We start from the raw sequence: 12,805 nt of genomic DNA on the forward strand, positions 1-12,805 counted from the left end.
TGCATAAAAAGGGAATCAAATCGATATTCCCAACAAATAGGTAAAAACTGCTTAAAGAACTCTTGCGATGTTTTGAGTACGCTGAGACAAAAACTTGTTCTGGATTTAAATTTTAAAGAACCACCGCGCTCATGCGCCAGTCGCTGGTAGGCTGCTGGTCATGTCATGAAAATGGCACCGTGCGGCTTAGCCCGTAAGGTCTTTAAGGTCTTCGGACAAAAGTACTCCCATCAAGTGCTCCCATCGAAAGGGTATTAGTGCCTGCAATGTATCAACTACTTTTAATCTTCCTTAAATCATTTATTTTCCATAATCGCGCGCGTATTCATTCACTGTGTATTCTTGTATTTTGTTTTATTATCACTAATCGAAACTAATGTCTACCTCTCCCTCTTGAGAGATATTGTTGCTTTATTGTTTGCTTAAGGATGAGCTTCAATGCTTTGTTTCAATTTGCTTTTTTTTTACAAATGTGACAATGTGAAATAGTGGTGTGCCGCGGAGAGTGTATGTTTTCACCGTGTAACATTTAAAAGACTATTTACATGGGTATCCGGGTTATGAAAATTGTCGGTAGTAGCGTAATAACGTGCAGAGATTATTCTAATGGATGACCAATTCAAAAATGGGAACCAGAGAGACACCATTAACGGCCAGCGCCCCTTTACACATCCGCCCAGGTGAATACTTGTGCCCAAATCCCAACAAGGAAACATTGGCATTGGGAGTGAAGAGAAGAGACATGCTTGACCTCAGGCTGACCTTCTGTTGCTATTTGTTTTACTGTGTGTCAACACTTAAATATGTTTTGTAACGCTTTTTATAACGAACGTTGTACATTGCTGTACACAATATTACAATCGAAAAACCACAGATTCTTAACAAATGATGCGGATGTTGTTGTCTTGCTGTCTCTTATTACGATTACGACGGCCAGCTTGCGAGCGGCAGCGGCCAACACAAAACATGATTACAAATATAGAAATTATCATAATATTAATTGCTTTAATCATACATACTTGTTGCATATACCAATGAAATGCACCTATTACTTATTCCGTCGTTAAGTTAATAACACCTACCTTTCTTGTTTTTTACCTCAAAATGTGTATGTGTGGTTGTTTGTGTTTCAATTACCTCATTATGGACACCTTCTCGCTGGCACCAGCAACCTCGAGAGGATTTTGGCCAACATTTGCTTTTGCTCTGGATGGGATTTGTGAACCGGCCCTTTCGTTTCGTTATACACGAAACCAGTGAACTAAAAAATGAAGTAAGATTGCATTCAGTGGCAACTGATCGTACAATCTAGATGGGTATCTTTTTCTGTTCCACTATTTTAAAATTGTACCATCGAAACCGTATTGGTACAGTAGATTTTACAGGCGAAAATCAGCCTGCCTGCAAAAAAAAAAGATTAAGGGAAACTGGGTTAAAATTGGAGGAAACTAGCTCTGATGTGTGCGTTCGCCATCTGCTGTTGAACTGAAAATCGCGTGGCGGGAAGGGAAGCACATTTAGACGCATCGTCTCGAATTACTTCCAGAATTGTTTAAGGATACCGGTACCGGTCTTCCACACTGTGTAATTGTAACGAACGAAAGGAAGAGCATTTTTTGCAATGAAGCTCCAGGGAGCAACCTCCTCTTGGGGGGAGAGGCTGGAAAAGGGATTCTTAACAATGTGCAACAGCAAAGAACTGTTTACTAATAATCTACTACCTTCTCTAGACGCTGCTAAAAATCTTACATATCTTAATGCATTTACATTAGTCCGTGGATGTTATCGTTCGTTCCGGTTCGGGGTTTCCATATATCCTTCTCACAAAATGCTCATCTCACACTTTCACTCATTTCGTTCAAACGACGATGCTGATGCGTTTTTCTGCTAGTAGCTTTCGGTCACTGACACCGCCCATAGTTGATTCCGATATCGATCGGAATGCGCCGTCACATTTGCCTGAACGTTTCTACATTCCGATGATAACATCCCGTGGCTTTTCTTCCATTTCGATCACTTCCTCCTTGTGGACCACCTGCTGGGTGACCACTTGCTGGGTCGCTTGCTGCTGCTGTTGCTGTTGGTTCTGATGCAGTGGCGTAGTTTGACCTGGTCGTAAAGATAACAATTATTATTATGTACACCTGAAGGCAGGTTAGTTGACTATTAATAGTAACTTACCATATTTTTCGTGAATACCGCGATGCCTTTTGAGAGCGAACCGATCGGCAAACGCGGCCGAACAGATGTCACACTTGAACGGTTTTAAGCCGGAGTGTACCTGTCACAAAAAAGTGGAAGCGTGTTAAGTCGTTAGTTAGGAAAATCGGTTCAGCATCTTTACGCTTCCCTTCTTATCGTACCTTTTCGTGATTCTTTAGATGCGCAGCCTGACTGAAGGCGGACTGGCAGCGATTGCATTTGTAAGGTTTTTCACCGGTGTGGATACGCCGATGGTTCCAGAGTGTGGCGTGACGCGCAAAGCCTTTGTCACATACCTGCAAAATTATTAAATTATTATTAACATATCAATTTTACTACGAGGTTTTATACATTTCTATACTTATATCTGCGTAACTATATTTAAGTCAGCATTCTAATACCAAAATTTTCCAAACTCAAAAGTACATATTTTTGAATCGTTTTACGTAAAAAAAACCGGACGATTATGAAAAATATAAATTGTTCAAATTAATCGTTATCAAACCTTTAATAAATCAAACAAAAGATCCAACATCTATCGGAACAGGTTTTAAGAGAAAACTCCTTATGATATAAGAAAAATTGACCTACAAGAGCATCTTAGGCATTCTGCTGATACTAGGACCGTGCTCGCCCTCTTCTTCCTTGGCACTACAACCTCGAGAGGTCTCGCGGCCTGCCATTTCTGGCTTTCTGTGACTTGATTTTACCCGAAGCAAGGTAGTCAGCCCTGCGTACGGGGAGGTGGTCTGGGTTGGGATTTGAACCCCAAGGCAAGAAAATTAAGCATACTTAATTTAATTAATCTGCAGATCTACAGACAATTCGTTGCGTGAGGAAATTGGATCAAGGTTTAGAGGCCGTTAGATCAAGAGGAGAGAGGGCTAATTTTTAGAGAGCCAGCAAATTTCATCTCGGTAAAGGACTATTTCAACATCCTATGGATATTGATTTAATTTAAATTTAATGGCTGATATTTCAGTCAGTCAGCAGATATGGAACGCCATTGCGGAGTCTCTGGTATAAAAATAGACGACATGGTCATCCAGTGTACGTACCTCACAGACATACGGCTTCTCTCCACTGTGAGTTCGCTCGTGATTCTTCAAATGGGGTGACTGCGAGAACTGCATGCCACAGGTGCCACATCTAAAGTTGATAAAATCGTAAATTGTATCATTGCAAAAAGGATTCCATTCAGCGCGACCCGCTGTAATACACTTACTTGTAGGGCTTTTCGCCGGTGTGGATGCGCATATGGTTCTTCAGATAAACGGCCTTCGCGAACGCTATACCGCACACATTACATTTGTAATTCTTTTCGCCCGTGTGCAGCTTCTTGTGGGACCACAGGCTGGAATAGCGCGAGAATCGTCCTCCGCACGTGTTGCAGGTGAACGGCTTTTCAGGTCTAAAAGAGGAACCGGAAAAGCAAAGGGGAAAAGCACGTTGTTAATATGAATCATTCTCACGGCGGTAAACGTCACCGGCGCCCGTCACGACGGACAGCGGACGATTATTACAAACGATCAGTTATACAAAGGGATACCCACTGTTGATGGATTTGCGATTGGTGCATGAGTTTCTTCTGGCCACCAACTATAATTACACCAGAACCGTTACATTTGTTACATTTGGTAACAGTTGCTAAATTACGTTTTTTCACCGGATGCGCATTCTGCTGCGGCACGAGCGTATGCTCCGCCTTGATCGTGTTCATCTGTCCCGGCATCAGCGAGTCCATCGACGAGTTGCTGTTGGATGCGTTCGGTATTTCACCGATCTCGAACTTGATGTCCCCGTCCGGTGCAACGAAGATTTGTGTCGCTAGAATAAGCATAAGCAGTGGTGAACGAATGTTTACCGGGCAGCACTAACCCCCTCCTGCCCGACCCGCACTTACGTCTGGCGACCGGTTGTGCTCCATCGTTGCTGATGCAGGTTTCGCAGCGAATCAGCTTCGGTCCCTTTCGCTTCGGGTTGTTGTGGATGGGCCCGTTGCAGGAGATGCATTTCTGGGATTTGTCCGCCTTGGTGGTGTGTGTTGTGACTTGTTGCTGCTGTTGCTGCTGCTGCTGCTGCTGCTGCTGTTGCGCTTGCTGCTGGGCCTGTTGCTGCGCTTGCTGCTGGGCCTGCTGTTGCGCTTGCTGTTGAGCCTGTGCCTGCGCCTGGGCCTGTGCTTGCTGCTGCTGCTGCTGCTGCTGAGCGTCCTGGGCGTGCTGCAGCTGCTGCTGTTGCGGGGCCGGATCGAGCGCTTCCGTGGCGACAATCTGAATCTGACCAAGGTTTTGACCCGTTTCGGAGATGAGATTTTGTGCCTGCACTAAATTCTGAGCTTGCGTTACTACCGTAATGGCATCCGATGTCGTTTCCCCATCCTGGTTGTGGGTACGCTTGTGATGGTTCAGCAGCGTTAGGTGGTTGAACATCAAACCGCACACATCGCACTTGAAGCTGATGTTGGATATGGTGTTCTGCAAAGGGGATGTAGAAAAGCACACACACAGCGTTATAACACCGCCTCGGTAAACCTCTCCCGGGGGGTGCGGGGTTTGCATACCGTAATGGGCTTGTTGACGACGAGCTGGCGTCCATCGACCGTGATCCCGGTAACGCCATTCGGGATCGGCATCTGGTTGACCAGCGCACAGTTTGCATACCCGAACGGTTGCAAGTACTGTACCGTCTTGGTCTCATCGGACAGCTGCGCCAGATTAACCGTGCTCAACGCCTAGATTATATACCAAGAGGGGGGAGGGAAAGGAAAGATAACATCGTAAGGAAGGTGGTTCGGTTCTTGCGGGTATAAAAATTGAACTTTTACGCTATGCCAACCGTCAGCCACGGTTTACCTGCGACGTTGGCGTTAGCTTTTGTATCATATTCACATTGGCGTAGAACGTGGAAAACTCCGGCGCCTGCTGATTTGTCTTTTGGCCCTCCAGCTTGTTGCCTTTGTTGATGTCGGTGGCGGTGGTCGTTTGGTACTGTATGCCGATTGGTGTGCCCGTCGCCGATTGGATGTTGTTTGCGGTAAACATGTCTTCTTACGGTGCAGTCACACGCACGCACAGGATGCACAGTGAGTGTGCCTGGGAATACTTTCTACGATCGTCCTCACGATGCAGATAGTTTAAGCATAATTTCTGGCCGCCGCTCGGACTATAATCTGTAAATATAAAACGGGAAGCAATTGGGTAAAATCATTATTGGATAAAGCAAAAATGAACGCATTCTCTGCCACGTGCCAAAGCATGCAGTATGTAGACCATTCTCTGCCACGTGCCAAAGCATGCTGTATGTAAAAGCTAATTTCTAAAACATACTAAATTAAACTAAATTCTTATTATTCCTCTCTGCCGTCATGAGAAGACCTGTGGCATGATGGGCCAAAAGCACACGTTCAAGTGTTGAATTTCCAGTTACTATCGGAACGTGATTCGAGACGCGGCTAAAATTGAAAGTTGGCGCGCAACCCTCGCACCTTGAATCGTGTATGTTTCGGGGTGTGCTCTTGAGGTACGATTTCACCTTGTGCACCATTCTTGTGAAGGGGGTGATTTAAAAATTGGAGCAACCGAATACAGTTTGCATCTGGAAATATTTATATATAATCAGGCCCAATATACCTTCTTTTACCATACAACAGAAACATAATTTTATTAATGGGAAAACGTGACCAAAAAGCGCGCAATCCGTGAATGCATCTCCACCTCCACGTCTGCTCCATTCACTTGCACTTTCTCAGCAGGTATCCTGGCAAGATGAGATGCACCGAGCAGGAAAAAAAAACGTAAATAAACCGCGGACGCATTACTAGCGCTAACACAAACACACACACAATCACCCAGGACATCATAGCAGGCGAGAAAGAAGATAAGACGGACGCGACACGTTTGCTTCACAAATTCCTTTCCCGTTTCACTCATTGATGGCATCACACCTCTCTCACACACACACAGATAGGCAGTTTTTTGGACATTCTTTTGTGGTCGACTTTCCCACGCAACGCCGTGGGAGTGAGAAGAAGAAATCGGTTGCATCTTTCTGCGTTCTAATTCACGTTTGAACAAGGACAGCGTACCGAGTTGCCGTCCGTCTTCCATCGTTCGCGCCGTTTGACAGGTCCGTGTGTGTGTGATCTGTCTCCTTTTACGAATCGAAAAAGAAAAGAGAAGCAACAGAAATAAAACTCCTACACACGCACTGCTTCTTGTCTATGCCTTTTGTTGCACGCCGTGCAGCTCGAAGGAGGAGGAATTTAGAAGAAAATGCACCCCCCTAAATAAGGAGATGGAAGAGACGAACCCCGCCAACGGGAAAACGGCGCACGCGTGAGCAGCACCACCTATCACATCCCGCGCGCTATAGCCTACTTTGTCTCTTGAAGTGGTCGTGCGAAGAGTAGCCCCGTTTGCCCGTGGTGTGTGACGAAGACAAATTGTGCACACGCACACTAGAGAGCGCACACTTGTGTTCGGACGGCAATCGTCCCGGATTGTATTCGTTCCTTCCCTTTTCTTTTGCAAATTGCCTTTTTCTTCGAAAGGAGACAAAAGTAGAACGCGCCTGCTTGATAATAATGCTGGCGGAGAGAAGATAATTGGCAAAAATATTCCAAACTCAACGGCGACAACAAACCACCGCCGTGTACAAGCCTGCTCTGACTGTCACTCCATGGTGGGCAATCCGCGAAAACCGCGCCAAACGCCAGCAGCGATTATCGGCGTCTCTATTAACCCGTTTTCGATGCTACGACGCTGGAGCACGGATGCACTTGAAACTGCATCAGCTTTCTAGTGCTTTCGATTGACGAGCGCGTTCGGGCGTCACTTAGGCAGCGAAGGAAACACTTACTACTGCATTACTTGCACACGTGTAAAACAGGTGACAAACCAAGTTTTACTGCTGCACCAGAGTACAAATTGCAAACCACCGTATAAAGCTACTTATGACGCGAGATGCGCTTTCCAAAAAACAATAAAATACACACACGAATTCTTTTCCACTGCTACTGCTGGTGCGAATACGTGACGGTGATGAGCGCGCGCGTGCGGCCATTTGCTAACTCGCTCTCGCGGCTTTGCTCCGTGTTTCGCTTGAGCGTGAAGCAAGCTCACGCACACCATCAAACTGTTCCCGATTTTTGTTTCTTCGCCGTTCGCCGTCTCATGCGCGTCGCAAACCGTGCACACGTGTATGAGTGCGTCTCTCTCATCGTCATTACAGGCTGCTGCTGGTGCTCTGCTGCCGCATCATCGGATCCGTGTGTGGTGTTCCGGAATGGGGCAAAATCTGTGACGAAATATGATGATGACCGCTGCTCTCCTTAGCGGGGCGATCGCTTGCATCGACGTTTTGCCTTTTAAGCGGCCGTTTCGCTTAGCTAATAAACAAGCATCTGCCTGTGTCACGGCCCCGAACGAAGCGGTTTGCTAAGAATCGATTTTTCACTTTAATTTTCAACCCCACTACTAACCCATCTACCGTACCGTCCCCGGGTGGTGGAACCCGTGACGCGCGCGTACCGTACCTTCACTCTGGCTTGGCTTGGGACACACACACACGGGATTGAGCTGGCCGCTTCCGGTTTTTGGTGTCGCGGCGTCCCCCAAAACAAATCACGCACGCAAAAACTCACGTTGTTCGGACCCGTTCTAATTTTCGTCCGTTTCAGCGGTGAACAACACAGGCAGGCACCAGCACACCAGTCAAGGAAGGTTCTTTTGTCTCACTTTAATATGGCGGCGCAGTTCACTCACGGGAAAAGAAGCAAGCACACACAACCAGCACACATGAAAGGGAAACAGCGTTTGTCTGCCCCGTGGTCGTTTTTCTCACTTTACGGCGATACGTTTGCTGCTGCGCTTCGCAACGGCGAACGACGAGAATGAGAGCGCACGAAAGCAGTGCGAAGAGACAGAGAGAGAGAGAGCGAGGGTGAGAAAAGTGACGGAGAGAAGGAAAGTTGTTGGTGTGTGCGTGTGCGAATGGTATGTGCGGTGGGCTGTGAAAACAGTTCGTTAGCGGGTAGGAGATGGCACGAGCCGTCGTGCTGCGGGTCGGAAATCCCGTTTGAAGAACGGTAAGTAAGATGGGGTATTCACACGGGGTGTCAAAATGGGCAGAGGGAGAAGGCTAGATTGGTAGTGTTGGTGTGTTATCTGCACTATTTGTTGCTCCTCAAATTGCAAGCGCGAGAATGAGCGAGCGAAGGTTTGAAAAATGGCCGCGAGAGACAAAGTCAGCAGCGGGCGTTCTCTCCCCTCTTTTTCGCTCGATTACAACGCTGGTGGAGTTTTTCGCCCGATACAACAACGGTGCTGATTGTTGGTGGGATTTTATTCATTTTAAAATGATCGTTACGATGTCAAAATGACTTGCTGTATTAGTGTAGTAAAATTATGTTATTGTATACATCGAAATCAAAACTTAGCAATACGCCCAGGCCGTTTTGATTAATAAAAAAAAAATCAAAACTTGCAGGCTGAATTTAGAGGAATTGTATCCAACGTTTCTTCACTGCACGGAACCCAATTTCGTCGTAATGAGGTATCAAATCTAAAAAATGTATGCTTTGGATGAAAAGTAATGCTACACATTGTAGCTTTAAATTTAAATAAATGGCAAACATCGTTGATCGTATCATGTTTGCGCATTGGTAACGAATTTGTGAATTTGGAAAAGATTCGCAGAATCGACCAGTGCTGCCAGTAGGGCATAAATTCGCCACCTTTCGTCAAAACGTTGTGGCGAATATGATGTTCGCCATTAAGCACCGTCTACACTATTCCATTTTTTTTCGAATTAACGTAACGGTAGCAGAATTTTGATCGGTATGATAAAATATGTTTTAAATTTTTTTTTATTTTAATATTTTGAATTCATTCGATGCCAAAGTTTCTAAAATAATTTATTTTTTTCGACTTATTTCACCTGCGAAGTGAATGTGTTATAAATTAGTAGTGCAGTGTGGAATTTTTAAAAACATTTTAATCCTATAAAACTTGTTGTGAAAATCATGGTTTCTGTTCTTTTACTATTTATGCTTTAAAGTAATTGTCACAGCTATGCAATACAGTTTGGCTGCTTAAGTAAGTAAGTAACTGACATTATAGGCACAGTTTGGTCTGAAATGAATTCTAGAGCATAAGCGCTGATTATTTGAAAATGTAGTTAACGTTCATTCAAAAGCAGTGTAATCTCTGGGCAGAAAAGCATATAAATTAAATAAATTAATTTTAATATAAATTAAAATAATATATAATTCGTTGTAAGTTGTAAGTGCTCAATAAGCAACGCTCAGTAAAAAGATCATAAGTGCTCGTTTTCACGCAGATAATTAAGTTTTTCTAGAACTATTTTGCTGCCTTCGCCAGATGCAGTATAAGTCTATTCATTCCCAGCAGCCTACTTACTATTTTTAAACCACCATAATCAGCCCTATCTCTCGTTCTCCAGACGCTGTATTACAGCATCCAGCACGACACTCTCATTCTTCACCATTTTATTGCTTGGTAGAAGTGTCGTTCAAGTTGACCACAGGCTCACAAGTTTTCTATGCTCAACCATACACTACACTTCACAATAATCTTACCGCGGCTCAACTTTCGCGTTCTCACCAGCCTAGCCTGCTGCACAGTTGGTGAGCCGAAGCCTTCATCATTCCACCAACACCAAGAAATCGTCGATCACCCTTAAAGCTGCTTCCATACATTTCAACCCCCAGCGATCAGCGATCGATCGCGCTGCGGCTCTCCCAATCGTGGCCCGTTGGCGTGATCGCGGGTTCTGTGGAATGCAGGCCAGACAAGCAGACCAGAGGCTCTACGATTTACGATTTCATTCGTTGTTCAGCAACCATAGTTTTGGTCCTTCCAGTTTCGAGGAGAGCGAGCACTGCAGCTCGGCAAGAGAGTGAGCAAACGCGCTGCATGCAAAGGTACGTGCGAGACGTTTCGAAGGCTCGCGCACCCTCTCGAGATACCTGTTGAGCAGGGCCGCCGCACGCATCAGACGGCAGCTTTGCGTCTTTTGTTCGTTCTCGCGCACACCACATTCGCCAACTGGCAGTCGAGCAGTGTACGTAGCGTGCGTCCGGACGGAAGCGTTACGGTGTATTATTTTATTTTTTCTTGGTGCGCGGGGCGACGAGCGGGTTCGTCGTCTGCTTGCGTTGCTGTCTTTCGGTGCGATCGCTTGTGCGGGGCCGTGTGGTGAGTTCGTTGTCGTCGTCGCCGTTGCGCTGGCGTTGCCCTTTCGAGTGCGGTGAGCTGTTCAAGAACTTTTTGCGGTGTGGTTCCCTTTTTTTCGTGCCCTCAGTGGATGTGTACGTTGCAGCTCAAAAGTAGGCGCGCTTGTGTGCAAAAGCCCTGGCAAAGTATCGTGGCCGCGTCGTGGTGCGTGCTGTGGTTTGTTTAACTGTACTAATCCCCCTTTTGGTGGTTGACTTGCTTAGTGCTACCCAGTTTTGTGGCAAAGGTGTACCGGTTGTGGGCGCATTACGATCGTGCAAAGTGAATGTTAGCATCAAGATCGAGCGACACCAGTCACGGCACGGGTGAATGTGTACAGTTTGTGCAAAGCTGTTGTTGTTGTTGTGTGTGGTGAATATGAAAGACACTGTTTTTAGATTAAACGAAACATCGTGCTACAACTGAGTGGCAGCAGACGCAGAGGTTAAGAAGTAAGTAAGAGCTTACCTAGCTGTCTTATCAACAACCCTCCGAGCTTTCTCACGCAAAAAACGTTGGTGTCGAGTTTCACAGAAATGCTGTACGCACCACGATCAGCCGTCAGCATCGCAAACGGTCGCTCGATCTCGACCTGCGCCAGAGAACGAAGTAGGATATCCGAAAATGGAGGAAAGTTGATACGCTTGCGCACATTTCGATGCCTTCCACAGTATGGGCACGTGTGTGCGCTGGTGTGCGTTCGTTTTGTCCGAAATGTGCGACGGTGTTGGTGGTTGTGAAATCTTGTACTAGATGAGGCCCTCGTTGAATAAATCCGATGGAAGGATGGAAATAAAGCTGACCGCTTTTCTGTTTCTTAGGGCAAGCTCTCGCTTTCTCGCGTTTATCTAGAATTCTTTCGCGATCTAACGCAGAAGATCGTTCGAACGATCAAAACACACATAGAAAACCCGAATACATGGTGTAACTTGGTGGAAGAAAAGGGGAGTAAATAAACAAACCACAACCATGGGGAACCGTTGGGAGCATTCAAAAATTCGCCCAAGGGTATAATTAGCTTAAAAATAGAAACACACTATTAGAGCACAAAACGGAGTGTTTAGTGCTCATGGCAGGATCGCGGATTGAGTTGCACTGTACTTTATGCTGATTCATGATCCGCCATCCGAACGGTAAACAAGGTGCAGTTGGACTTTTTTTGTTGTTGCAGAATCCAACCCCACGTGTAACCGTTGTAACGCCCGAAACGAAACCACTTGTGGGTAACCCATTACTTTCGGCAGGCTTTCTGCTGACCTGTCGCAGGCTAATTAAATGTAAAACCTCCCTAAAGCAATTGCCTAGCCCGGTGTGGATCGGGGTAAGAAAAATCCCGCTTTGGTGACGTGTGTTCGAAAACAAGTTTCGTCGAACGTACGATATCATGTGCTTGGGATTGCTCCGACAAACAGAGAGACACACACAGAAAAAAAGCAGTGTGCAGAAGACGGCAGCCAGTGTCCATCGGGTGTGCTGGCTGTATGGCTTAAGGCTCTTCTCATTGTTCGTTCTTTTGCCACCCTGCCAGCTGGAATCCCTTCTAAACGGTGGCTTTTTGGTTCGCATCGGAACCGCGCCTCTAGGGGAAAGTAGAGATGCTGTCGTTGCGATACAGTGCTGCCCAAAAATCCGGGAAGCAATTTTACTGGAAAGTTGTGTCCGCTTCCCAGGCAACCGATTCAAATTGAATCAGTCGATCTTGGCTGTTTTTGTTTCGCGCGCGCGTGTGTGTGTATGTGTGGCTTATTTAGGTTGACCTCCTGCAAGGGCTTTCCATGAAATAGATACCCTTCTGGTATGGTCGATCGGTGTATGTGTTAATCTTCCAACGTCCCTTTGCTTTCTTTTGCAACCTGCAGCACGGGGGTTTTGTTTTTGTCGGATTTGCGAGGAAAAGCAATCCTTTCGGTACGTTGGCTTGACTGTATGGTGTTGTTGTTGTTGTTGGGGAAAAAATTACCAAACTATTCATAGCTAATGGATTTTGGGCAGCAAATCAGATTAAGGCGAAAGGGTGAGTTTGATTAAAAATGTTTGTTTACCAATGTTGTTTCTTGGGATCTAGGAATAATACAACCCCTGTTTCAGATTTGATTTGGTATGAAGTTAAAATTTTGAATATTTTGGTGCATATTATAAAGACTTATGTAGCAATACGGTCTGGCCTATTACCTCTTTTTCCTATTAAAATCATATTCTCAGCAAAATCTCATTCCCATAAACTCTTAACTTTAAGCAATACGGCCAGGCCGTTCTTTATGAATAAAAAAAAAATCTTAACTTTAACATAAACCCCATAAACTTTTATTGAAAAAAACTATAATAATTAAATAAATAATGACAATACGGCATCGGACCTTCATACTTAA

The 12,805-nt window shown here is 45.5% G+C and overlaps 2 protein-coding genes across 14 annotated transcripts in view; one reads left to right on the forward strand and one right to left on the reverse strand.

Annotated features, from left to right (window-relative positions):
• Positions 1-337: 337 nt before the first annotated feature.
• LOC118513587 (zinc finger protein 2) lies at positions 338-8,033 on the reverse strand. 12 transcript variants are annotated; one of them, XM_036059568.1, is made up of 12 exons: positions 7,736-8,012; positions 5,091-5,371; positions 4,763-4,933; positions 4,551-4,676; positions 4,106-4,478; positions 3,859-4,029; positions 3,756-3,801; positions 3,428-3,613; positions 3,261-3,351; positions 2,364-2,498; positions 2,182-2,281; positions 375-2,109 (listed from the first exon to the last, which is right to left on the reverse strand). In XM_036059568.1, exons 2-12 carry the CDS (start codon positions 5,241-5,243, stop codon positions 1,970-1,972), a joined length of 1,692 nt encoding a protein of 563 aa, XP_035915461.1. In that variant the 5' UTR covers positions 5,244-5,371; positions 7,736-8,012; the 3' UTR covers positions 375-1,969. The 12 variants fall into 12 exon arrangements, with proteins under 12 accessions (XP_035915452.1, XP_035915461.1, XP_035915460.1 ...); XM_036059567.1 differs by having other exon boundaries at positions 5,055-5,371; XM_036059563.1 differs by adding an exon at positions 7,196-7,637 and having other exon boundaries at positions 3,756-4,029; positions 5,055-5,371; positions 7,736-8,009.
• Positions 8,034-12,805, forward strand: part of LOC118513584 — a 47,778-nt gene continuing 43,006 nt past the window's right edge. The window contains exon 1 of one of the 2 annotated variants that reach the window (XM_036059548.1): positions 8,034-8,287. The gene's annotated coding sequence lies outside the window, so the exon portion shown is untranslated. Of the gene's footprint in view, positions 8,288-10,213; positions 10,889-12,805 lie in introns of those variants that run through there. The other variant, XM_036059547.1, reaches the window with a different exon arrangement.

Source organism: Anopheles stephensi, chromosome 3, assembly GCF_013141755.1.
Source record: "Anopheles stephensi strain Indian chromosome 3, UCI_ANSTEP_V1.0, whole genome shotgun sequence".
Taxonomy (NCBI): Eukaryota; Metazoa; Arthropoda; class Insecta; order Diptera; family Culicidae; genus Anopheles; species Anopheles stephensi.

What these genes read in the sequence shown, in the direction of transcription:
- LOC118513587 (XM_036059559.1), bottom strand. Translation starts at nt 5,243, where the DNA reads ATGTTTACCGCAAACAACATCCAATCGGCGACGGGCACACCAATCGGC. An exon ending in AGAAGCCGTATGTCTGTGAG is followed by an intron (nt 2,499 to 3,260) that starts GTACGTACACTG and finishes ATAATTTTGCAG; the next exon opens with GTATGTGACAAAGGCTTTGC. An exon ending in CGGTATTCACGAAAAATATG is followed by an intron (nt 2,110 to 2,181) that starts GTAAGTTACTAT and finishes CTTTACGACCAG; the next exon opens with GTCAAACTACGCCACTGCAT.